This window comes from Castor canadensis, chromosome 4 (assembly GCF_047511655.1).
Source record: "Castor canadensis chromosome 4, mCasCan1.hap1v2, whole genome shotgun sequence".
In the NCBI taxonomy this organism is placed as follows: Eukaryota; Metazoa; Chordata; class Mammalia; order Rodentia; family Castoridae; genus Castor; species Castor canadensis.
Window position 1 is genome coordinate 19,116,262 of NC_133389.1, and position 26,558 is coordinate 19,142,819.

General features: G+C 45.7%; 1 protein-coding gene and 1 long non-coding RNA gene across 13 annotated transcripts in view; one reads left to right on the top strand and one right to left on the bottom strand.

Moving 5' to 3' along the window:
* The first annotated feature begins 277 nt into the window (after nucleotides 1–277).
* On the top strand, nucleotides 278–9,352 carry LOC141422465 (uncharacterized). Its single transcript, XR_012447019.1, has 2 exons — nucleotides 278–732; nucleotides 1,356–9,352. It is a non-coding gene; the product is annotated as an uncharacterized lncRNA (long non-coding RNA).
* Nucleotides 5,456–26,558, bottom strand: part of Nedd4l (NEDD4 like E3 ubiquitin protein ligase) — a 297,017-nt gene continuing 275,914 nt past the window's right edge. For all 12 annotated transcript variants that reach the window (XM_074069742.1, XM_074069745.1, XM_074069743.1 and 9 more), the window contains 7 exons: nucleotides 20,957–21,030; nucleotides 19,028–19,088; nucleotides 17,507–17,566; nucleotides 15,889–15,996; nucleotides 14,472–14,568; nucleotides 13,843–13,915; nucleotides 5,456–10,353 (listed from right to left, as the gene is read on the bottom strand). In XM_074069742.1, coding sequence (XP_073925843.1) covers nucleotides 10,251–10,353; nucleotides 13,843–13,915; nucleotides 14,472–14,568; nucleotides 15,889–15,996; nucleotides 17,507–17,566; nucleotides 19,028–19,088; nucleotides 20,957–21,030 — 576 coding nt within the window. In that variant the 3' untranslated portion in view covers nucleotides 5,456–10,250. The remainder of the gene's footprint in view (nucleotides 10,354–13,842; nucleotides 13,916–14,471; nucleotides 14,569–15,888; nucleotides 15,997–17,506; nucleotides 17,567–19,027; nucleotides 19,089–20,956; nucleotides 21,031–26,558) is intronic.

Here is a 26,558-nt window from a genome sequence, read left to right on the forward strand (position 1 = left end):
CAAGGCTGGAGCTGGGAGAGAGGGCTCTGTCCTATGTGCAGCTCCTGTGAGGTGCTGAGCTGTGTGACCTTTCCACATGTGTAGAATATCCACATTTACAGTGGATTTAGTGACCTGGTGCAGGTCCCCTGTCCTCAGAAACCTCCCTTATTCAACTCACTGATACCTAAATGTCATCATTTTGACCTTTACTCCTTTTGACTTAAGCCAAGCATTGCCTTTAGCATTCGTTAAAATAAAACCACTTCTGGAAGAGGTCATGTGTTTAGCCTATCAGTCATTTACACTGCAGTATAAATGAGTTTATTGGCTCTTTACTGAGCTAGGAGGTTAGACGGAGGGAGGGTGATTGGGCAGGAGGGAGGGTGATTGGGCAGGACAATCAGTACTTGAACAGTGCCCCTGGGTCAGAAAGCCTGGGTTCCCAGGCCACTCTGCAGCTCTCTTAAGCTCAGCCTGTTTCCTTGTATGCAAATCGAGGCTAACAGTATCTAGCTCCTTAGGCTGATTGGAGCTCTATGGAGAGTAGTAGTGGAATCATAAGCAAGTAAACTGAAGATATGAGCAGCATTGTCACTGTCCCAAGGACAGCACCACTCTGCAAGCAATCCTGAAGGCTGAAGATAATTCTTTTTTTTACGTTGGCCATAGCTGGGTGTGAACTCAGGGCCTTACACTTGCTAAGCAGGTGCTCTCCCACTTGAGCCATGTCTCCAGCCCTTTTTGCTTTAGGTTAGTTTTCAGATGGGGTCTTGATTTTGTCTGTGCCTGGCCATGGGCCACAATCGTCCTATCTATGCCTTTCGTATAGCTGGAATTACAGATGTACAACCATGTCCAGCTGTGTTGCCCAGGCTGGCCTCCAGCTGGGATCCTCCTTATCTTCATCTCCTGAGTGGCTGGGATTATAGGTGTAAGCCATTGTGCCAGGCCTGAAGATAAACTCTTAATGACAAAATTTGGGTTGTTGGTCCTAAATTCCTTCCCATTTCCTCTCGGTGCCACAAGATGTCTCCCAGCTTCCTCTGCAGTTAAGTATAGCCATGTATCTGGCTTCTGGCCAGGACAGGGGCAGAGGGTTTGCCTTTCCAGGACCAGTCTTCCTGCACCATCTTCCCCAGGCTCTTCTCCCTGCTGTGCCCATACATTGCAGAGGGTCCTGTCCCACAGGGTTGAGGGGCCATCAAGGGAGGGCACCCAAGGTCCTGAAGGTTTGCGTGAAGGAGCATCTGTTCTTACCTACCCAGGACTGGGGAAATAACACCTTCACCAAGCAGGAGCTGAGCAGTTTGGGGATTGCGCGTTGCAGCACTAACCTGCTGTGACTAAAAGCTCATGCCTTCTTCCCTCCTCAGGATCGCGACAGGTGGGAGCTAGGGAACTGCAGAACAATCCAGGCCACTCTCAGCAGGCTTGAGTCACTGGTACCCACCCATCACGAAAACTGGATTCCAACCTGGAAGTTCTTTTGGTTTTTTTTTTTTTTTTGGCAGTACTGGGGTTTGAATTCAGGGCTTCGCACTTGCTAAGCAGGTGCTCTACCACCTCCACCACTCCACCAGCTCAACCTGGAAGTTCAAGATGTTGTACAGAAGTGATCAAGGCTCAAACATCCCACAAGGTAACTGTACGTTTGCAAAGTGGATTGTCCTGCTCCCGCTCCATGTGAAATGGGGTTCCTAATTGTCCACACACACACACACACACACACACACACACACACACACACACACACACACCAGGCAGTACTGTGTACTGTAGGGTTTGAACTTAGGGCCTCACACTTGCTAGGCAGGTTTTCTACCACTTGAGCTACTCCACTAGCCTTTTTTTTGCTGTTTGTTATTTTTGAGGCAGGGTCTCACTTTATGCCCAGTTGGTCTGGATCACTGTCCTATTTCTGCTTCTCCCAGATCTGTGGATGACAGGTGCATGAGCCACCATGCTCCGCTCCTATCTAGACATTAAACTGACTTTTTTTTTCCTTTTACAAATGTCCTGTGACTTCCAGTCAATTGACTTAATAAATTTGATTTCTTCAAGGTAGCATAGCTACCAACGGAAATAAAAATTTTTGGAATAAATTATATGGTTCCATATAAAATTCTAGAACAGGCAAAATTAACATTGAAAAATTTCGGAGCGGCTCTGAGACGTGGGGCTGGGGATGGAGTTGGAGGAGGCTTGAAGGAACTTTTTGGGCAATAGCAGTTTGGGTTACATGTGCATTAGGTGTCACGCTTTAGTGAGTGTGCACTTAAGATTTGTGGATTTCACTGTACGTGACTTTTGCCCCAAGAAATCTTAATAAAAGACTTTAGTCCACGATATGCTGGGGTATTTGGGGGGTGGTATGGAAGTCTGTGGTTTACTTTGCAATGCTTTGGTGGTCCCAAGGGGCAGAAGGTGGGTAGGTGATGGGTAGGTGGTAAGACAAGCACTAGAAGGGTGGAGGTGTTGTCTAGGTGGTGAGGATGGGTAGAGGTGTTGGCTGTACAATACCGTTACCTTTCCCAAATCTTTACAAATGCTCGTAAAATGTTAACGGGGAAAGTCATTGTGCTTTGAGACTCAAAATGGACTGTCTTTAGTCCTGAGGGAGCAAATGGTGCTGAACACCAGGCCAAGCAACTTCTGTCTATTCTCTTTCTGCATTAAGATGGTTCATATTACAGACTTTACCAAAGACCTGGGGGCCCCCTGAGGAGTCTGTAAAGAGAGAAACTGACTTTGGTGTGGGGAGTCAAGGATCTGAACTCAGATTTGGGGTATTACTCTGTCTCTGAGTCCCCTTGTCCCACCATGGTGGCCTTGGCAAGAGGAAACACGTAGCCCCCAGATAGGGTGGGAGGAGAGCCAGAAGCAGCAAAGCCTTGTATCCCATGTTCCCTCAAGGACTGTGCCAGGTGCTCGAAGACACAGGTGAGCAGCACAGAGTGGCAGGGCCTTGGGAGACACAGAAGTGGTCGAGAAGCCTGTGGGAGTGCTACGGTGAGGGCAGAGTGACCTTGGCTAGAGCCTCAGGGTTGCAGGGTGAGGCTCCAGAGAGCATTGAAGACAGGGGCCAGGGTGGGAGGACCAGCACGAGGTCCCATGGCCCTGGAGCACTTGCAAAGCTCCCCAGGGGACTGAGAGGACCACGCCCAGTCCTATAACAGGACTGACCTGGCCACTCTGTAGGAAAGAGCTTCCAGAGGGAATTTGAGCTGTATGGACTGAATATTTATCTTCCAAAGACAACTATAAGCCAAAAAAGAGGCAAAGTGACAGTGAGAGAGAGAGAGAAAACTGAAGCTCTTTGTTCTCTGCCATCATCATGTGATAACAGGACCTTGGTGCAAGAGGCCAGTGCAGGGTGGCTGAAGTGCCACATCTGTGCCATGTGTGTGGCAGGGCTGTCACAGCCTACGGACTGCATCCGCTGCTCCCATCCTGCAGCTTGCTGTCCAGGTGACTGTGCAACAGAATACAGCAGGTTCCAGGCTGGGGAGCCCCTGCTCCCACATGCAGCCTCTTTTGGTTTCATTGCAGCTGGAAGCCTCTCCTGAATTTTGAGGAAGAAAATGAGAATCCCAGAGGGAGTGAGGCGGTAGTCAGGGGGCGAGATCAGGCCTCTGGGGAGAAAGACAACTTTTTACAGATGTTTCTGGACCTCAGCTCCACTGTGCAGATGTGCTTCTGGCAGTGGGTTTGGGTTCTTCACAAGCATCTGTGACCTCACCTGCGACAGCTTTGGAGCCTGTGGGGTCGCCTGGGTGAGCACAGCCAGGGTTGACCTAGCACTTCCCCCTGGGGCTCTTTGGCCTCTTCTCTCGACAGTGCCAACCTGTGCTCTGTCTTGCCCTGTTGTGCAAGGGCCGTACCACTGAGGGATGCTAGGTCTGTCTCCTTCTCTGTCCTTGCTTACAGAAATGCTCAGTGTGGCCATTATGGATCTGTGCAAGCAGCTTTAGAAGTTCCTAAGGACACAAATTAGAACAGATCCTGTTCCAGACTTAATGAAAACCTGGTCCTCTAAGCCTATGTAATTAGTCACATACTGTGAGATTAAGGGCAAGAACCAATAAGGGCACTGGACGAGCCGGTGCCCTTCTATTGCACCTCCCGTGATCACATAATTCCAGTGTGACCGGCTCTGGGTGTTGCAGGATAGGTAGAATCTTCACCTTTAGTTTGCCTTGGCATTCACGCTGGATAAGGCAAAGCAGGATTGAAAATATCCTGATTCTAGTACCTGCCTGCCAAGAAGGTCATTACTTAGAAATTGCCTGTATTTGCCTTTAACCACAGAGTGTGCCAAGAGCTGGCTGGAGGGCTGCCTGGTGCCCTTCCGCCAGGTCATGCAAGGCCCTGCCCCTCTAGGCCACAAATGGGCCTTACATTCCACTCTACAGCACTCAGCTTTTGTCTGCTCACTTGGTGGTGTGATTACTCTCACTGGAACACTCCTTCCGAGCAAACTTGCAAGTTAAGCACTTTCCTCACAGAGGAGTAGAGGTTTCTCCTCACCCAGCACCAGGCTGTGGTTTACAAAGCTGGGGAGAAAACATGGGCCACCCCTCCTGCTCCTTCAAGCCAGAGAACTCACAGCCCCAGTCCTCTGGAAATCTACCATTTTGAGAAGTATTCTCTCAGATGAGGGACTTTAGGAATCAGAAAGTGGCTTTTTTGTTCTCACCCCTGGGGACCCCTTTGAATGTGGTTCCTCAGAGCCAACCCTGCTAGAGCTAGTCCTAGAATTTTGGGACACCTGTGCTCAAATTCCTGCATCACTCTTGGTCATCAGAACAGGTTGCTTACCAGGTTACCATCCTGTCAACTGCGTTAGTGATGTAATTTATTCATCCTACCTTGCATTTTTCTCTAAGAACAAACATGTAAGAGTTCACGGTGGCTCTGTCTTCCTGAACCTATGTCCTTGTCAGCCTGGGTGAAGTGGCAGGAGCTCCTGGTGCTGGCAGCAGATTTCCAGCAAGCTTATCTACTTCTACCGCAAGAACTGTGACACAGGGTCCTGCTTGGATGTCACTCCTGGCAGTCCCGGAGGGGACAGCTAGGAACATGGAGAGGCGGGTCAGTACTAGGGTTGATTTGAGTTTTACCAGGGAACTGGCTCGAGGTCTAGCTATTTTTCCAGGAAGCACATGGCTTGCTTCGCTAGTGAGCCTCACCAAGTCTCCAGGTTGAGGGTTAGTCTGATTAAAAAAAGAGGATATCTGCCTTTCCAGGAACGAGCAGGTATGGATTATACATGTGTTGTATAAAATTAGTAATTCTTAAGTGCAATAAAAAGATGAGGACAAATGTGCTTGCGCCATGTTTACACCTGGAGTGTGGGACTTTTAGTAGACATTAAGATGAACATACTGTAAATTCACCTGCATTGAAACCCCCAACACGATTAGGACGACGCATTCACGAAGAAGCTTGAAATCAGACAACCCATAATACTTGATGTAGAAAATATTCCAGCTTCCATAATTCTTTATTAAATATTTGACATGTTGCATCACTTCTTTACAACGACCTCATTTTGTCACATTATTCTTTTGCTGTCAGGAAAACAAGCTACAATTTCTCTTTAGATCTTCCAAGAAGAAAGAAAAGCAAAAAAGGACTTGTTCTTAAACAAAACATTTCCTGTGTGTATCAAATTCAACTGTATTTTAAAGCTATTTTGATTGTGAAAATGAGCATTATCCCTAAGTTGTCTTAAAAAAACTTGAAGGTAGTTTGGTTTTGACCACTGTATCAAATAGGACTTGGCTTTGTATTAGGAGGTGAGTCTACAATAAAAAGTTACAGAACGAGGAGAATTCATTTGGAGTGCTTGAAAACTCTTTTCACCTTAAACGCCACTATTTTTTTCATGTTTCATTTGAGAATAAATTCTGAATTAAGGAATGACAGCAAATTAACACCTTGCTCCTAGGATTCTCTCAGGCTCCGAGGGTCAGAATTCTCAGAACACAGCTTGGAGAAAACTGAGGACTAAGCTCTTACTTGCTTTTGAGGCCAGATTACTCATAAAGGTGTAAAAATGCTATACACATATATACATGTGTATTTGGACAGCATATCTATGTATATATGTATTTCTGTTACATACAGAGTAGTAAAGGAAGAACGTCACACAGAATTAACATGAATGAAACTATGGCGATCTAGGTGAAATCAGTGTGAGAACGAGGGCCTGCCTGGCTTGCAAAGGAACACGAACACCTGCTGACACAGGTTATGGTCACAAGGAAGGCTTTGGATGCACTGATACAAGGTCAAGAATGAAGTACACTAGGTCAGGCACCAATAGTGATGTCCTTAGATTCCTACCATTACTCCTTACAAACATAAAACCAACAGAGACATGCATTTTTAACATGCATTGCTTTGAGCGCAACATCTTAAACAAAGGATAGACGCTGAATGAGAAGTTTTCTTGGAAAATTTTGTACCCACAGAAAGCTATCCCTTTTCTAGAAAACATTATACAGGCTCACGTCCTAATGCTACAGCATTTCCTCTGACACATGGACAACTATACTCTGGGGTGGAGTGTGTGTGTATGCAAGTGTATATACACTGTTCATTAAGGCTTATAGAAATTAAAAAAGTGGTCCAAAGTATATCACATTTTCTTCCCCGTTTTAAAAGCTAAAGTACAAAGTGGAGTTTATAAGGTTTTTGTTCTTTTTAATACAACTCAGTCCTGAAATTGGCAGTTTTGACATGAGTTAGGATGTACCCCAATGCCTGAATGAGACAGAGGTAGTGCGTGATCTTCTTGGGGGCCAGGAGGCAGTGGGGCTGGCAGTGACCCTGCACTGCAGCACCCCTACTGGCCAGGCAGAAAATGACATCAGTCAGCATTTCCCTCGGGGCACTGAGGCAGGGGAGATGAGGAGGGGAGAGGACAGCCAGCCCAGTGGGGAGGGGCTGGACAGCTGACAAACCCAGGCTCTCTTCCTTTGTAGACTTCAAAATTCCAGAGGTGAGATATAAGACAATTAGGAAAATACGAGAGCCAACTGGTAACTGTAGCACAATTAGAAGTTGCTTATATGAACTTGGCTTTCAAGAGAGTAAAACTGGGACCCTGGCAAGACTGAAGGGCAGGGATACATGTTATGCTGTCTGTGCAACTATGTGAGCTGCAGAGAGTGGCTCAAATATTTTGCTAACTATTTCCCCAAATCTGCTACTAGGTCCTTCTGTAGAAGGAATAATCCTTGTCACATATATCGTATCATTCATCACCTTAATTTAGGGAATATTTGATGTCACCTACTAAAGGGCTTTGGAAACAAAAATTAAGCAAGCATCTCCAGTTCTTGTTGTGGGGAGTAAAAAGGACTGGCTACAAAGAAATAAAGAATGGTGAATGTCTCAGGCGAACAAGGAAGGTACACAGAGTCAAATAAACTGTAGATAGACAAATGTCTCCTGCTGCCCGTTCCAGATGCAGTGGGCAGGAGAAGCAGCACACTGTCTGAAGTTAATCCAAATTCACCTGCAGACCAACGAGGGCAGGTACAGAAACACCTAAGGCAGCCAAGTGATGCTCAGAGTCCTGTGAGCCCTGGCCCACACTACAGAGTGTCATAATAAAAGGCCCTCAACAATTGTCCCTTCTCAAGGAGCCAGAGGGATGGGATTGTAGTGATCTGTGTGGCCTGGGAGAAGCAGGCATCAGAGAGACACCTCAAGAGTGTGGAGCAGTGAGTATAACTGCTAGGACAGGCAGGACAGCCTTCCTCCTCCAGGCTGGCCCAGAGCAGGGAGGCCCAGGGGGACTCATCAAGCTGCTGTCAGTGCATTTTCTGCCACTTACAACTACATCACAAAGATGACCAAAAGCAGACCTTGAGATCTGGAGACAAGACCCAGGGGCATTTTAGGCAAAGAGTGAAGCTTAACAAATTATTTAGGACTATTTTGAGTTTAAAAAAAAACAATAGCCAAATCCAGGAGTATTTAGTTGTTAAAATCAGATATGATTAAGGACATAAGAACTGCAGTGTCACTAACAATTATCACCTTTCAAATATTCACAGCAGTATTAACTCTTTTTGGATTTGGCTTAGAAATGATTACAGAAGTTTCTCTTTTCATATTTTCAATACTTGGCCGAGTTTGCATTTAGTGAATAATCTGATTTTTTTTTTCAATATACAGCTTACAAAATGACAGAAGAATCCCAGTTCTTGGACTAGAATCCGATTTCTCATCCTATAATTACACGATCATTCTCAAAACCCATCAAAGCATGCCGCCCAGCTCAGGCTTTGGCAGGATTCTGAAATAGAACTGGCTTTGGATTATGAAGGTTACAAAAAAAGTTTTTTTCTTTTTTTTTTTGTGTTATGTTGACTATAAGGGAAAAAGTAAAAAATAATGAACATTGTTTTTTTAAATAATTACTTAACAGTTAAGATTAACAGTTAAGATTTCTGAACTTTACCAGATATTTTAAAGCTCCATGAAAAGGAGCCAATTCTCAGCTTTTAGAATCCACCTTCTTTTTGAAATTTAGGCCTCTGTACTCTTCCACACACAACAGCCATCCAGGAAGGACTTCTCAGGGCAGAAATGTGAGTAACTTCTTATACCAGAGGTCCTTCTTACATAACAGAGACTTTAAAACCACAGTTTTGTTTTTTGGTCTTATCTACAACTGGCAAAAAATCAAATTTCCAGTGTCCCCTAACCGCGTAACAGGAGCAGAACAACACAAGTTAACAGGCCAGCGGGATTACCCATCACTCACGTTGTCTAGCCATCTTCTAAAAACATGACAAAATTCTGCAACAGAGACTTACAAGTGGAAAAGAACCAAACTGCAGTCACCCTGAATCCTCTGCCACTGGCTCTGCCAGCTTAATGGCTTGACCCCAGTGGATCACATCACATCTTTCCTTCCAGTTTTGCTCTAGCACGTGATAGACACGACTCACACAGTGCACAGTACTGAAGCATGCAGCAAGAAGTCATATGTAACAAAACTCAGTTAAGTGTATATTAAGTAAATCCTTGTAGTCGAGTAGAAATCACAAAACAACCAGAGATGACAGGTTTGTAGGCTCAGCTCTACATCCGGGTTTTTATACACCAGCAGCCAGATTAACAACGGGTACATTGTACCAGAATGCCGTGTGTAGGGAGAAAAAAGAACCATCACATCGAATGCTTCTGATAAAAAACAAAGACAAAACTAGGCATGACCTCCATGTAGTACATAAAGTGCCTTCAGAATCGGTGACGTTAGAGCAAGAATGGGAGAAAGCTACCATGAGCAAACACACAGACAGGACACTGGATGGTTCTGGCTTCCATAGGCTCAAATCAAGCAGTGCAGTTTCATTCAAAATGTCGCTACCACAAACAGCAAAGAGAAGGAGAGGATGACTGTACAGCAACAGGAAAGGTTTGGGAATTTCTCTGACGAAAAATGCTAGTTCAACCCTATCTCTGTGTGATAGCACGCATCATGACTTCTAAGGAATAATGGTGTGATTCCTTTCAAGTTAACACAAATAGATCATGCTATGTTACAATTCTCTCAGCCTGTGGCTATTATCTAAATTTGTACAAAAAAAAAGCAATGTCCAGTTTATCTTCATTCTATGGAAAAAATGCTCATTATGCTCAATGTTGTACTTGAAATTCTCTCAAAGTACTTGTCTGTAGAAGGTTTTTGGACAAAAATTAGTCTTCTGAGTCTAATAAAGTAGAGAGTGAGAGTGTGAAAGTACTTCAAAAATAAAAATGTCACTGACATTAAGCTTGGTGTGAAATCCAAATACAAAAAAAATGCTCACTTTTCCAAGTACATGAGACATCTTTAATTGTAATGAAATAAAATCTGAGAATCGATCTAAATCATTTAAAAAAGTAAACATGAGTTGTAATACTATACCTGTAGAGTGATTAATCCCATTCATTGTCTCAGAAAGTATGCAAAATATTTATTAAGGGCTTTGCCTGCAGAGGCACACATAAATAGGACAAGTCCTCCGGAAATGTAGTTAGTGTACATATCAACCAGTTGAGCACTGGTGGTGGAAGAGGTGGGAGTCGAGCCAGGGCTGTGTCCCCGCGGTGGAACTTGGGCTGGGCCCGGAGGAGGTTCGGCTCCCAGAGCCAGGCCGGGCTGTGTAGCTGCTGTCTGTGCTGGCTCTGCAAAAGTCTGTTAGGCAAATGCAAAAGTGCACGAGGAACTTGCTGGGCGGACCGTGCCATGGAGGCTGAAGGCCTTAATCCACCCCTTCAAATCCTTGAGCGTTCTCCACGGCCATGAGGAGTTTCTCTCGTAAATCTTCGAAGGTTTCGTATGGAGGTAAGTCGAGGCGATTAAAGCTATGAAGGGAACAGAAGGTGTAGGTAGGCGGTCACTACTTGTACTCTGCAGTCACAGTAACACTTCCTAGACTTGGCTAATGGCAATGGGGCATTTGGTGCCGTAGCTACAGTTTAGGAACTTGGCTTGTTGGGCAAGTGCTCTACCACTTAAGCCATGTCCCTAGTTCTTTTTGCTTTTAGGGTTTTTCAGATAGGGTCTAGTGTTTTCGCCCAGGCCGGCTTGGGACCATCATCCTCTTACCTATGCCACCTGGGTATCTGGGAGCACAGGCATGTTCTTGTTCTTTGAGATGCGGTCTGCTAACTGTTTTGTCCTGGCTGGCCTTGAACTGCTATCCTCCTAGCTCCATCTCCTGAGTAGCTGGGATTACAGGTGTGAGCCAGCAGGCCAGGTCTCATAGACACATTTTGATTTATTAAAACATAAATTCTAGCAATGAAACTGTCCAAACCAAACAGGCTATTCAATCTACAGAGGAGACAAAACAATCCATGAACCCTCCGTCTGGAGGGAGGGAGATAAGATCACAGTGAGATTCAAACCCCATGGAGCACAGGAGTGACGGACGGCTGGGCTGGACTAGGACTCTACCGAGCCCCAAGGCATCGCTTGCTCTCCATCAGGCCTGAGTCTGGCACTCTCCTCTGTATCACTGCTTTGTTTGCATCACAAGCCTACAAAGCAGGTAAGGTTACCTCCACTCTGCAGAGGAAGGTCCTGAAACGGGGAGGCAAAGCCACTCCTAGGAATACTGCGGCCCCAGAATGCCAACACTAAGTCACCCAGCTATCCAGAATCAGGCAAGCCAGTGAAATTTGGAGTGAGGAGCTGCATTTATCAAAAAGTTCCCACGTATTAGGAGGCTTCAGCTGGGGGCCACAAACCACTGTGGCAAGAGTGAGTTCTTCAGATGAATGGATGACCTCTGCAGGCAACTGAACTAACTTGTTTACAGGACCAAGTTCAAATTCTGCCTCTGCCAATTGCTGGTTATGTGACCATGGGCAAGTCACCTCACCTCTACCCTCTGCACTGTTTGCTTAACTCTGAAAAAGGGAAATTGCCGGTGGGTACAGGGAGAGTCAAATCAGAATATGCATAAAGGGGGCCAGTAGCAAGTGATCCAAAGATGGTGATGGTGGTCAGTGTTGTTATTCATTCAACATTGACTGGGGAGGGCTGCTGCCTGAACACCACCACGCCCTTGCCCAGCTCATGACCATTTAAGGGCTAGCATTCTGGAGCTAGCCTTGTTTCAGAACTGTACCTGTTTTACCCACTGAACCCTAGCCATTAGCCCCGGAAGGGAGGCAATCATTTGTTTTATAGAGGAAGAGCCTAATGCACAGGCAGGTTAGGTAGCTTGTCACACAGGGAGTGGGAGAGTCAGTCAGTCCTAAGCTGGCTCTGAAACCCAGATCTTGCCTGTTACGAGGACCCTCACCATTGCATTTAAAAGTGGCCCTCTCCAGGCACTGGTATGTAATTCCAAATCCAAGCCAAACAATTTTTCCTGCTTTCAGGGACACCCATTTCCCAGTAAGAAACAGATACAACTGCATGCCCAGGCCTTAATTCTTCATGAACAAGTCCCACTGAGCGCCATGCAGATTTTATAACATCCAGTAAAAGTTAAAAGACAGAGAACAGCACTGTGTCTCCTAGACTGGGGTTCTTGGACACGTAGGCAGCCTAAAGAAGTCCTAAAAGCATTGGTCAACTTTGTTTTCATACTGATGATGATCTAGAAGAATAACTGCACTCACTGTGACAACAAGTCCACTGCAGACTGCACAAGAAAGTGCCTTTCACAGAGTGGGGTAGCTCCTGTCTTAGGCCAGAGGCTTGCTCTGGTCCAGGGGTTGCAGCTCCCATAGGTCTGAAGACTCAGTCTCCAGGGTCTGTGACCACTTTCTCCTTTTATAAAAGGCCCAGCTAATTCAAGTTTGAGGCACACTGATGTGAGGGAGGGAAGGGGCCAACAGGAGCGTTAGATTGTAAATCTGAAACCATATCACTAAGGCCTTGGGCCTCAGTTTCCTTATCTGTAAGAATGGTTCATCAGATCACCCATTTCTTATGTGAGTCAGTCCCATCAGACACAGAGACAAGGCCCAGAAGGTGTCAGGTGCTCCATACTGTTGCTTCAAGGAACCTGGCTCTACTTTGCTACTTGGAGCCAGGTGACCCTGGGTAGGTCACTGTCCTCAGTGGACTTCAGCTTGCTCATGTAAGGTGTGGGCTGAATGAGATTACTGTCAGAGCAGGTGGGTCTGTAAGTCTTCATGAAGAGTAATTTAAAATATTCAAGCAGTGACTTTTACAGCACAGTGAACTGAAGCCTGTTAAGTGTCAGATGCTCAGTGGTCACATCAAAGCAAGCCAGACCAGTGGCTTTTGCTTTCCTACTAAAGCAGGCTTCTAGTTTGAAGCTTACTTGTGCATTTTACGTTCTCCTAGAACCAGGAAGAATCTAATACCTCCATGGGTGAATGTCACTGTAGAATTACTGCTAAGAATCGGCAGCAAATCCCCGTTCCTAGGCCACAACACAACCATGCCTGTGTGGAGCGAGGCCACTTAGGAGAGAAGCAGAAATCCTTCCTATAAAGGTCAGGGCTGCTTGCAACATGTCACCCTCAGCAGTGGCAGATCGCACAAAAACAAAACCCTCCTGCAGCCAATTTCCAGAGGTATCTTCTGCTCGCAGGCCTTTCTGTGGAGAGAGGCACCCCTGTGGGGAGTGTTGAGTTGCTCATGTCACCTCGGTAGCCAATGCAGGCTTTGAAAGCATGGCTGTCTTGAGACAGGCAGGTTCTACTGCTCACTGTGTCCCGAGGAGTCACTCTACTGCTTCCTAAGGGGCAAAAGCTTGTTGATCACTGCTTTGAAAACCCATTGGGCCAAACCTGTCTGTGTGCTGAGTGTTGTGTGTCTTTCAAGAAAACATGCAAGGCTCTTTCCTCCCCTTACAGTTGGAAGGGCACTCCACCCCTTGCCACTGAGGGCCACAGGTCACCTACAGACACTCTCTGCTCCTCCAGTCATAAGCACATTATCACTAAATTCCAGGGAATTATGGGTTATTGACAGGAACAAAAACCTGTCAATGCTCCTACAGGGAATTTTATCCTAAGTTCTAAACAGTCAGTTTAAGGAAAGTAAAAACCAACCCTGTGAGACTCTAGGAGTTTCCATGTCCACAAATGGTCTGACCCCCAGACCATCAGGGAAGGGGTGGGTTTGGAGGAGTCTCCGCAGCATGGAGCCCTCAGCCTTTCATGTGCAGTGGGCCCATTCAAATCATGATTTAAGTCTTGCTAGCATTTATTGTTCTGTTTATATCCTCATCTACACCTTTGTCACTTTATACTCTGACATATTTCTGGGCAGGACACGCAGCATTTTATGCCTCTGGGCCAGCATCACACAGAACTGGGTACCCAAGCCACCACCAGTTGACACCTAAGGGTTTCATCACTCACCATGTGTGAGCTCTGGGCAGTTTTTCAGGGCTGCCCCATTGCTCTATTGTAAACAGCTGAGGACCATTGGAACCTGGAGAGAACAAAGACAAGTCAACAGGGCTTGTGGGAGGACAAAGCTGCTGTGAGACTTGCTGGAAAAGGGAGGCAGGAAGGACAGACACGATGTCAGGGCAGGGGTGGCCCAGGTGAGTCATGAGACAGTCACACTGCCATGCAGTACTTCCTGTGGGGAAGCATGAGGTCTGTAGGAGCTCATGGTGCAGACTCTGCCACCCGGCAGGACAGAAGTTCACCAGGTGCCACAGACAGAACCCCTGCAAGTGCAGACACTGCCACCTCCCTTCTGCACTTGAAAGGGTTACAGGACTCTTTTAAAGTCAGTTTATAACCACAAGGGTGATTCTGCAAATCTAGTTTTAAAAGATGAAAGGAGGAAAAAAGAAAAGAAAAAAGGGAAGAGTAACTTTATAAACTGTGCTCCCTCCTGTTCCAGCTAGGTCTCCATGAGTACCCTACTTGACTGATGCAAGCACACTGGTCTGGAAAGAGGGAGGCCTGGGAGGCCAGAGGGGATGACTGGCTAGATTGTCACAGGGGGAGAAGCAAGGCAGAGGCAGGCTGCTCACCATAAAGTTCGGCAAATCCATTCATGGGTACTCGGGAGGTCCCTGTGACAAACTGGAGTAACCGGATCCGCTTCTCGGCGTCCATCAGTAGCACAGCCTGGGTATAGAGGCAGAAGGTTGTTATGTCCCCCTATGACACACAGCACAGGCAGCTGTTTGCAGGCTGGCAAACTTAATCTTACTTATACTGACTGCCATGTAAGACCTGGATACCTAGACAGCTGGCTCTGAAACCTGGGTCCCCTTTGTTTTTTTAAATGATCACAACCCAGCCTTTCTACTCATAGCAAGTAAGTGGTCACCAGGTCTCTTTCTTCTTCTGCCAATAGGCCAAAAAAAAGTGATATACAAAGCCAACTCTCTGATGGCACTGAGCCTGGGTTTCTGTGTCTGAGGCCTGCCAGCCCCAAGCTGACTATAATCATGCAGTGTTCCAGGAGTGTCCACACTAGGGAAACTGAGGTGAGGAGATGGGGTTTCAGATTGCAGACAAGTTCCCTAAAGATAACATTTTATTTACAAAAGGAAAACAGAAGCAAAAACTAGGCTTCTAAAACAATCTGTGTGCCATATAATATCTGAATTATAGCAATTGAATTGGCTTTATTGTGAATGTTACTTGAACAGCTATTAAAAATGTAAACTCAAAGCTGAGTGAGATTTGGTTGTAGGATTGCAAGAGTCTGGTTTCTTCTTTCTCTCTACTTCTGCTGTCACTTGAATATTAATAACAGACAGAGATTTTTGATACATAAATAACCAGCCTTTTTTTTTTTTTTTTTGCAGAAGGATTAACTGTCTTTTTTTTTTTTATTAGTTCGCTTACTATCTCTTCCCTTAATCTAACCCTTTCCTATTTTGCTTCCCTCCTGAGCCCAGCAGGATGCCATCATTGGCCATATGAGAGAGAAGCAAATTTCATTTACATCTTTGGTTAAGAGATACAAAGATAGGAATGATTATTGAATTAAAAAAAAGAAAGTTAAGAAAATGATTTCTTCACAGAAATGGCTTGTTGGGAAAGCCAGCCCAGCAGCAGGTTTACACCTTGAGCAAGCATCCATTCTCATTTCCTCTGCAGAGGCTCAGGTCCAGGATGCCGGAAGCCAGTTAACTCCTTTTCAGAGTCTTACTCAATGGCTTTCTCAAATAAAAGTCGCCTTAACCAGTGCTCAAGGAAGGACAGTGTACTTTCATAGGGACCTTGTTCAAGTCCTACTGCACAATGAAATTATGGAAAAGCTGCAGTTAGGGTGTCTACCTCAGTCCACCTTTTCCCTCCTTGACAACACAAGTACTGAAACCCCAATTTCTAGCTTCAGGCCTAGTAAGGTCAGACAATGGCATCGTAGACCTTGGTCTGTCCTGATTCAGGAAGGAACCTGAAGCAGGGCCTGGCCTGTAGCACTGGAGTTACCTTCCAGAACCACTGGATGACAGGGTGATTTGGGCAGTAGCCATTCTTGTAAATAGAGTGCTGTCTCCAGTCGTTCACGTCCACATCCCCGAGGCCACACATCAGCAACTATTAAGGAGAAATTTCAGATGAAGACAAGGTTGAGGTTAAAGCTGAGGAAATCCTACACTGAGACAATCTCCCTTCCTCCATTCTGGCATTTTGTCACTGTACAAAGCAGGTAAGCTTGCAATTCATGGAAATCTGTGAATGCGGATAGATGTTTGAAACTCTCCTGGCATGGTGGCTCACAGAGATGGTACAGCTAATGAGGGTGGCTCAAGCCAACCCTTGTACAAGAACATGGCATTTTATACTAGAAACACTGACCATTTTCCCCATCCCCCAATCCTAAGCACTGTACTCATGGATCTCCTTGTACTCTGTAGATATGCACACCATCCTGGCTGTTTCCCCTAAGAAATACTTGTCTGAATATTTGAAACTCTCCCTGCCCACAAGAGAAGCAATGCTTATGACAGCAAGAACTCATCTCCCCCAGATCAACCAATTCAGGTGACAACCAATTACCTCATCTGCCCAGGCATGTGAACAGAACACAGACACTCAGGCTATAAGTGTTTCCTTGACTTAGTACTAGTCTAGGGTTTGCCTTTCTTATACTATAATTCTCCACTAAGATAGTTTTCTGAAGACCAATGAATATGACAATCCTGCAGAGGGACTAGAATAAAATAGAAAGAACTACACCCAAAGCTGAGGACAAGAGTCCTACCCTTGACTGGGGACCACCCTACAGGGTCAACCCATGAGGCTGTCCACTTCTCCCTGCCTTAGTAACCCCATGTGCAAATCACAGGACTAGCAGTAACTTTCATGACATCCTCTATCCTAAAGCTTCCACTTTCAGGTAAAAGTAGAGAAGGCCAGTCTCTGAGACATACTTTGTCGAATGTGAAATGGACAAACGGTAAGGACCAGCACCACCAGCTTGTGGACAGACACAGGCTCCTTCCTTCTCTTGTGTGTCTTGACACAACAAAGGGCGAGCCACAACCTTGGTTTTCAAGTTATTCTCTCTGATCTATAGCAACACAAAGAAGCTTAGATGGACAACTCTTTAAATTGCCTTCTGTGCTACTAAATTATTTGGTAGCCTTCTGATGTTTTTCTCACCCAACATAAATCACTTCAAGTTCAAGGATACATTTTCTCTATAACCCCTAGTACAGGCCAAGTCCCCCATGGTAGAGATGGGGAGGCTGTAAAAGATACTAGGCCACCTGGTCTTGCAAGCGGAGTGCTACAACCCTGGAGGGCTGCTGCACATCTGGGCTCCACCCTACACAGTAATCACCTGCTGTGATCACAGAACCACGAGCCCATCTCAGCTCAGGGGGTCTGTCCTATAGCTGCCCTCTGATGGGCAAGTAGCACTGATTACTTTTGCTGTTCCTTACTCCCAAACCAGAAAACAAGCCCCACAAGAGAAAGGGAATAGAGCTCATCTTAAATGTATCCAATTGGACATCATGGATCAGAGTACATTAAGATATGATTTACAAAGTAATAAGAGATAATTTAAAAATCTACATAAAATAGTATTTAAAATACAAACCTCCAGCTCGTTTTCATCAAAAATTTTAATCAAATCGATAGGAAGCAGTTCTGTGAATCCCTGAAAGGGAAAAAAATTCACTTTAAACATTCTTTTCCTTAAAAAAGACAAATGTTACAGGAAAAGTTTTTCTGTTAGCTAGATAAAATACATCCTTTACTGATGATTCATGCAGCAGAGAGGTATCAAGTAACTGCAGTTCCAATAAAAACAGAATAGTCATACTAGAACAGTTTTGAAAAACTGTCAAATCTAGAAGGTTCAGGGACTTGAGTAATTTTTGAAACCCTATAATATGGGATATTGTAGGCAGGTGGATTCTGAAAGTCATTTATGACACACTATTATGAGTCAGTGTGTCCTAAAATGCACAGGCTACAGATGTGCAAGAGACACATTTAAAAATAATGTACTGACAGCATGGAGATGAAGCAAAAGGAGGCGGTGTGACCTGGTGTAGAAAGGACAGGAGGACAGCAGGCCAGGCTCTGGTCTCAGGCTTGCACTATCTAGTGGGTGACCCAGAACGAGGCTCTCAATGTGTGGGGTTGAAAGCAAGGTCTAGCAGGGGCAGGGCCAGGATTTCTGGAGTTCCTCATCTAAACAAAGTGTGAAATGTGCCCTCCCATGTTACACCCCTTGGGCCCTGACTTTGTTTTTCAGTGTTCTTCTCAGGCCAGGGCGGCACCAAACAAGAAATTCACACTGGTTCACCAGAAATGAGTAACGTGGAGTTGGGGTCTTTCCCAGCTACCTTTTTAGTAACTAACACTCATGGTCAGATTTTAAAAGGAATTTTACTTTTGGTCAATGTACAGCACTTTTTTTTTTTTGAAAGTACAGGGATTATTTTATTTTGCATCCTAGTGGGTATTCTCAGGTTCTTATGGTATATATATATATATATATTTTCTTTTTCTTCTTTTTGTGCAGCACTTTTTAAAGTGGTGATTCCTTCCCCACTTTTGAGGGGCATTGGAAGGGGCCTGGAGCATCCCCAGCAGTGACCATGTGCACCCGGGGGATACATGCTTCATTCTTCCACAGCAGGAAAGCCTGTCCAGGAGGCTGGGTATAACATAAAAACCCAGCTTATAAAAACGTGCCTTCCATGTAGCAGTACAGGAAAAAAAACTGTGGGGAATTTTGAGATACACCCATGGATAGAAAGGGCAGGCTCCAGAAGTGGGAAGTATCCCCAGTGGGATGGCCTTGTGGTAAACTGCCCTGCAGGTTTTAGCTGAGTCTTTAGATTCCTAGGCCCTGGCTCCACAGCATCGGGTGGCCTTCTCTGGATACACCGAGAACTTTAAGGTGATAGCTGTAGATCAAGTGTATAAAAGTCCTCTTTCAGGACAGTTAAGACAAATTAAAAAGAGCAGCAAAGCAAGAGAACACTTAAAAAAAAAAAAAAGATGGCAGTGCACCCAAACACTCATCCTGGAGTGGTTTACAGCATGAGCTGAGCTCTGCTGGCCTTCAGTGCTGTGTCCCCATCATTGTGCCCGTCACGGCGCTCACCTCCAGGAAGGCGTTCATTTGCTTCTGGACCCTGTTCACAAATCTCCACTGGATGACTAAGCTGTGGGGAAATAAAAAGGGACATAATTAGCCACCCCCACAACGGCAAGACCAACAGGGGGCCTGCTGCTGTGCACCCACTATTGATCATGAACCACAGAAACGTCGACGAAACTTCACTGAGGCTTTCAAGAGCAGAACACGGCTCCCCTGCCTCCACTAAAGCTGCTCTACAAATACAACTCCATGAGGACGGGAGGAAGGTCATGGGTTAGGGACGCACACGTGCTGTGCATGTAGGGACATGGGCCCATGCAGCCACACGTATGTGAAGATATACACAATGTTTGTAAAGAGTACCCATTACTCTGTGCATTATGCACACTGATAATTTTAATACCAAAATTTGGGGCAGGAATAGTAAGATTCTGAGAGTCTTCCTGGACCCATTTTCCCTGTGACAATGTTTGGTACAGAGCAGAACTCACTGCAAGATGAGTGGACTCTGGATCTCATCAGTGGCCTTTCGTTTTGTCCACATGAAGGGCAGCCCCCTCCATAGTGGCACTGTGACAATAACTCCTGGAGGAGCAGCCCACAGCATAACCAGTGCTCAGTGCCACCAGCTCTACAGTGCTGCAGTCATCAGCCCAACACTATTCTTCAGCACCTGGACAGTGCCAGGGGCAGCCAGCAACTGGAGATTCTAGTCACACTTTTCTCTGTGAAGTTCGCTGAAACCCTGCCTGGCCCTGGTTCCCATCACATTTGAACCTTAAAATAATTAACTGCAAAGAGTGATGCAGAGTACATGTCCAATTCCAAAGGCAACAGCATCTGCCAGGTGTCACGTGCGAAAATCACCCAAGGTCAGAACAAGCATGCCAATTAATGTGGACAGGTAAGCACCACAGTAGTTCACTTCTAGCTTATTTGTAATGGAAAGGCCACCAAGTCCTAGTTCCACTCTTTGCCAGGGTCTCCAGGTAGAGACTGCACTGCAATCCAGTTCTCCTAACGAGGAAGGACAGATCACACTAAAAGATGCTGAGACTCCCAGGCAATTCTCTGAATTCAAGCCCTGTGGCCCATTTCAGGTGAGAAGAAAGGAGGGACCCACCTTGTTGACAGGGAGAGCTCAGTGCAAACAAGCTTGGACAACTGTTGAACCCACAGCTGGGCACAAACCAGGACCCAGAACCAAACCCTGTTGCACTCACCTCGTCCTTCCCCCACCCCCACCCTCCACCATGGGAAAAGACTAGAGGATACTGGAAGAGAGTCCTCAGAATAGCTGAGAACTATGTTTGAATCATACGAATCTGTCAAAAATGAAAATGTAACGTTCCTCACTAAGAAAGACTTTGCCTGTTCTAAACGTTCAGGATTACATAAGATCCAGACTTCCAGAAGGACTCAATGTTTTGTTCCAGCACATGAGGCTGAGGTTAGGTTAGTAAAGTTACAAATATCAGAAAAATTCATTATGTTTACTTACACATGTTGAATTCCTTCTATGCATTTTAACCATTTTCCTTGGCTTTCATTATGGAAAAGAAGTCAGGAGAGAGACTGTTTTATCATTGGTAGTTCCTAATTTTACCACCGTGTGCTAGACACTGGGTTCCATTGTTGTTATTTTAAATTTTAGATGGGGCACCCATGTACTCAAAGAGGATGTGCAGCATTACCCAAGAATGTCCATCTTTTCACCCTGCTCTGTTTCTCTGTAGGGCAGTACACTGGAATCATGATACAAGCCAACTTCCCACCATTCAACTTTCCAGAAGCCCATCAAAAGGAACTCACATAGCTGAAAACTAGCCAATAAACTCAAGTGCGTGGCATGCATGAGCTGTTTCAGGAAGAGACATCAAGTATGCTGTTCAATTTATTAAAAGACGAAGTTGTAAATGTGTGTATACGTACTCAATATATTCCCTTTTGTTTTCATTCGTTACCATAATTTCTGACCCATTGGGTTTCAAATCCACTTGATATGTCTGTAATTACAAAGAAAAAACAATAATCACCAACATGAAGTTATTTTGCATATTACTGAGTAATCTTATAAAAGGTAAGCAAGATTTATTCATACCTATTACCCAGCAAATGGACTCAATATATAACAGAGTATCTAATGAGGCTTTTAAACTGTTAAGATGTTACACATTTAAAGATGCTATCTTTAAAAGCAAATTATTTTTGGTTATTTATGTCTTCATACAATGGGAAAGAGCAACATTTTTCATCTGCTCTTCATTTATCAAGAAATTAAATATGTTCAAAAGAGAAAACAACAGAGTATATCCATTAAGATTAGAGATAAAAGTTCTAATGCACTTTATTTGTTATTGGAAATAAAATTTTATAGTCATAAAAATGGATGCATAGAATTTTTTTCAAAGAGGCAAACCCAGGGACTTAAAAATAAACAAAGAAGGTTAGGAAGCCAGGGCAAGAAATTTATTTGCATGGGGACACCTCTCTTCTCTCTGCAGGACAGCTCCTTCTCTTACAGTGACCTTCAGTCATAAAGGAGTAAAGATGATGGATGCAAACCCATCTTCTACTGGGCTGTGTCCAGCCCTGGCTTAACAGCATTACATAGGGAGCAATAATTAGTACAAGGAAAGGGAGAGAGGGCCCTACCACTTAAAATGCTTGTTCTTATTGTATAGATTTTGAAACAAACAGAAAAGTATTCCGCCCCACCCTCCCTGCTGAGAGGGCCACATGGGCATTTTGGTGGTAACCCCTCAGTCTTGTTTGCCGAGGGAGCTGTGCTACAGAGTAAACCAAGCCTGAGAAGGGCTTTCCAGAATAAGTGTTCTTCTCTTGCAGTTTCTTCTGTGTTTTGAGGAGGGATCTCACTCTTTCACCACACGACTTAAGTCCATTTTTTTAATGGAGTCAATTCAACTCTTTACTATCCTCGATATGGATTTGAACCCTACTCCTGTATTTTCAGTCATCCTCAAATCCTTCCTTGTGGCCGTTTCCCTGTCCTGCTGCTATTCTCCAGCTCATTCTCATTCCTGCTGGTAGTCATCTCCTCCTGCCAGAACAGGCCAGGGCAATGCGGGATGACGTCAAACAGATTTCTCGTGGGCAGAGCAGGGGCATTTCCTATAGAGAACATTTCCAGTTCTTTGTTAGAGTTTTGGAGATTTGTGGACAGGGTTCATTAATACCTTTGTAGTCGTTTTTAGTAAGGCCCAAACTGGTCTCTCCTCCATTACTCCTTTTCTAGGACCCACATAGAGATCCAACACACATCACTGACAAGTTAATGAATTCAAGACCACCTCTTAGTACTGAGCAGACTTTCAGCAGAGCCACACTGATGGAATTTTTTTCTCCCCCTCTCCTCCCACAGCTCCAGGCAGGTGGAGTAAATATTCATAATTCCTGGCCAGTGCCTTCCTGGATTCACCCTTGCCTCTCTTTGCTTACAGGGCCTCCCCAGGTAGTGTTTGGGGCTGTAATTTCCAGAGAGCTACTGAGAGTGTCAACCACAGACAAACTGGGGGGAGTGGGGGATACACCTCTGATGTCTCCCAGACAGAAGGCAGTAATGGAAAGAACAAGACAGGTCAGCGCTACCAAGTGCAGGGAATGGCTCTCACTCCCACAGTAGGGCGAGAGTCTAGGTGGTTCTACATTTTTGGAAGATGACAACGTGGCTATTAAGATTTTAATGCGCATATATCCCCTTCTCACAAAAATTTCTCCTTCAGAATTTATATCAAAAGGGAAAATTAATGAAGTATACGGCATGCACATTCCAGGATTATAGTTCAGATTCTATGTCTATGAATATCCCAGGATTATATGTTTGGGAATACTGAAGTAGACTGCTGTGTATGTTAAATTGAACACTGTGTGCACAGTACAACCACATCTTTGTAAAAACAAAAGCAAACTTGCATCTGTGTGCTTTACACAGGATAGTTGTACAGGATATAAATCAAAATTTTAATCATGATTTTTTTCTTGAGGTAGTAAGAACAACAGGTGATGTATATATTTCTGTTGTACTGGCTCCCTTTTCATTATAAAGATTAATATAATTAGATGAACTGATAAAATTGGTTTTGAAAGAAAAGAAAGGGAACTGACCACCCATGCTAAACGACGAGACCACAGGCAATGAGTCTGCCGGTGACCTTTTGGCAACGTGGTTGATTCCATCCTGTTCTTGGGTTCCCCACCTCTGGTGCCAGGCAGCAATGAAGCACTCAGGGCAGGCCTAGGAAGGGCAGATTGCTTTCCCTCCAGAAGCCATGATGGAGGGTGTATCTCCAGCTCCCGACAGTAGCCTCTCTGGTCAAGCTCTCAGTGCTGCTGAGTTTCTACCCTTCTTGAGGTCTTCAGAGACAACATCTTCGTGGGAGCAATGGTTCAACTTTTTCAACAAGCTGCCAGGGATCGAATGTGCTTCCTTGTGGGCACAGCAGTAGGCCTGCCAAAAGTTGCATCACCAAAAGATCCCTAGTAGGTGGTAGGTGCCACTGCCACCTTTTTTGGTTAAGCATGAGGCTCAGCAGGAAGCAGAGAGAGCTGGAGGCAAGGCCAAATTCATGGAACTCCGTAGCGCCACTGTGCATGTTTCTTGGGCAGCCCTCAATCTGTGCCTCCCATCTGTCTAACTGCAGCCTTGCTATGTTTTCATCTCCCCCACCCTTCATACATCCTAATTTCAGAAATCCCTGCCTCAAGAGGGAAAGGATGAGATGTCTTCCTTGAGCTTCAGGTGCGACTGTGTCACAGACTGTCAGCCTGAAGCGCTTGGCACTGAGGAGAGAGAAGCCAGGATGGAAGGTAAGTGAAGAGTCTTTTCTGGTCTTGTCCTTTCCGACAGTCAGAGCTCTGCTCATGCAGAACTCTGACCCATGAGCTGAACAGCATCCCAAGGGGAGGCAGAGAGCCAGTGAGGGGAACTACCAAGGTCAAGGAGAAACTGCAGACAGGCAGGCCTGCACCCCAGGTATCCTGTTCCTGGGAGAGTAGCCTTCAATCCCTCCACTGTGGGTTGGGTTCCTGCTGTCCTTACTAAATACACTCTTTCACCTAACACTGGCTTTCTGGGCCAGCAGTGTCATTTTGTTATTGAGTTTCTGAAGAATGCAATATGAAGACCACTAATAGTGCCTTGCACACAGTAAGTGCTCAATAAGTACTGGAGAGACATTGCAGGTAGAAAAATTCCTCTTTTTGAAAGTCTGGTGGCCTGAGCATAAACTTCTTTCTTGCTCAGAGGAAACAATGAGGAGCTGTGTGACCCTCTCGAGGAAGTTAGAAACTGGATGCACACATCTCGGGCCCCTCCCTCACATGCTTCATGGCACATGCGTGCTTGCAGAGTTGGCTAGGGACAGCATGGCTTGTCCTGCACATAGTGGGCTCGGGCAGAGTGAGGCTTGTCTGCTTCTGAGACTCATTCCTGAGCGCAGAGCACTAACCATGGCCCCCTGATGGGCTCAGCACCTGTGGGATGCAGCCTCAGTGCACTGCTTCAACCTTGGCCAGAACTGCCTCATCCTTCCCAAGACCCCTCAGTGGCAGCAAAGCTTTGATACGGATGTCACAGGGGGTCTTCTGCATTATCCCCATCCTTCCCCTCTAACTCTACATTTCCTCACTGCCACCTGTCTGCCCACTGACTGGTCCTGCGGTGCTGCCCCCACCTCCAGTCTCTGGGTTCAGTTCTTTCTGGTTCTGTGCTCACTGACCCCTACTGGTTCTGTGCTCACTGACCCCTACTGCATGTTGAGTTTCTGCCTGCCCCCCAGTGCATCTCAACCTTTTTTTTTTTTTTTAAATAAAAAAGCTCCCCCTAAAGAGCCCTTTTCAATTCCCCAGCCTCACAACATGCCAACTCCATGAAAATTCTAACAGATGGATCACAGGACACCGTACCACCTACTGCAGCCACACCCTGTGACCCTCACGACAAGATGGGGCAACTTTCTCTACTGACACATGGGTCCTGCAGAGCTGTCCTGCATCTGTGGCCCTCTTTTCCCACTGCACAGCTGCTGGGAGGCCCACAAGCCCGGGCTCTCCAGTGAGGAACTTTTCCTGGTTTGGCTCTCAGAGGCCGTCCTCCTGAGGGGTGGGGTGTGAGCACCATGTTTCAGTGCAGAGGCCTACGGCTCTCTTCTTGCTTGGCACCTAAAACCCGCTCAGACTGAACCTCCGCTAGTTGAAATGCTCACTGCAGGCCCCAGAAACCAGCAGCTCAGGAGAAAACCCTACAAGGGCAACGACTGCAGTTCCATACATGAATTGAGCTTCTGGCCTGTCACCTCTACCGTGCAACAGACAAGCAGTAGTTCCATACACTGCAGGAGGCCGACTGCAGGTCCTCACCACCCAGGCAATGGTGCTTACTGCACCCCACGGAGGAAAAGACTTGTTTGTCCTTCAGGGTCACAGGCCCCCTCTTGGGTCAAAATCAGTTGCAGAGTTCGGTCAACAATCCTGAAAGAGGCCAGCAGCTCAAGCAGGTAGCCTAATGCTCACATTGTCGGTTCCACAACTATAGCTGGTGCCAATTGAATGGTAGGTGCCATGCTGCTCACCATATACTCAAAAACAAAGGCCACTGTGCACACGCCATGAGGAAGGCATGGAAGATGCTCTGAAGTACATGGTCTGTGGTTAAGGATGGGCTTCCTAGAGGAAAGGACCTCTGAACTGAAAGTGGGAGAGAGTGAGTTTCCAACAGAAGAGACAGCATGAGCAAAGGTCCTGGGCCAGGAAGGAGTTTTGGTGTGTTCCACAAGGCCACTGTGGTCTACTGAAAGTGCTGCATAACTCGTCTGGAGGAGACACAGTCAGGTAGGCCATGAATGGCCTCAAGGGAAGCCCCTGAAGAGTTTCCTACTGAAAAATGGCATGATCATTTTTACATTCTGAAATGATGGCCCTGTCAATAAGAGGCCAAAGTCGGTATCAAGAGACCAGTGAGGAAGCTACAAGAGAAGCTGGTGGCTTGGAAATGGGGGTAAGCAGAGGAACAGAGAGGTGTGAGAGGCATTTGTGAGATACAGTGAACAAGGCGCAGCGATGAATGGAACAGGAGAAGAGATTGATACACAGCCGCTTCCTTTGCACGAAATTCCTGCCCAGAATTCAGAGTAGGCACATCAGTGCCCTGTTAGCTTTCTAAAAAGGGAAGGCAATAATTTCACAAGTGGAAAGCTCCATCATCTCACTCATCTCAGGTGGTGTTGATTACTGCATCGCTCTACCTGATTCTACTCCAAAGTTAGAAGAATCCACGGCATTAAATGAGGAGGCTTGAGAATGTTTTGCTTGAATAGTTATCACAAGCTAAAATGATAAAGAAAATCTTTATTGGAAGATTGGAATCTTTACTCAAAGCTGGGCGTGGTGGTGTACACCTGTAATCCTAGGTACTCAGGAGGAGGGAGAGAGTGAGACTGCAGGAGTCTGGACCACCAGCACTGCACCACCGGCGATGTGGCACCAAGGCACATCTGGGAACACTGTTACTAGAGGC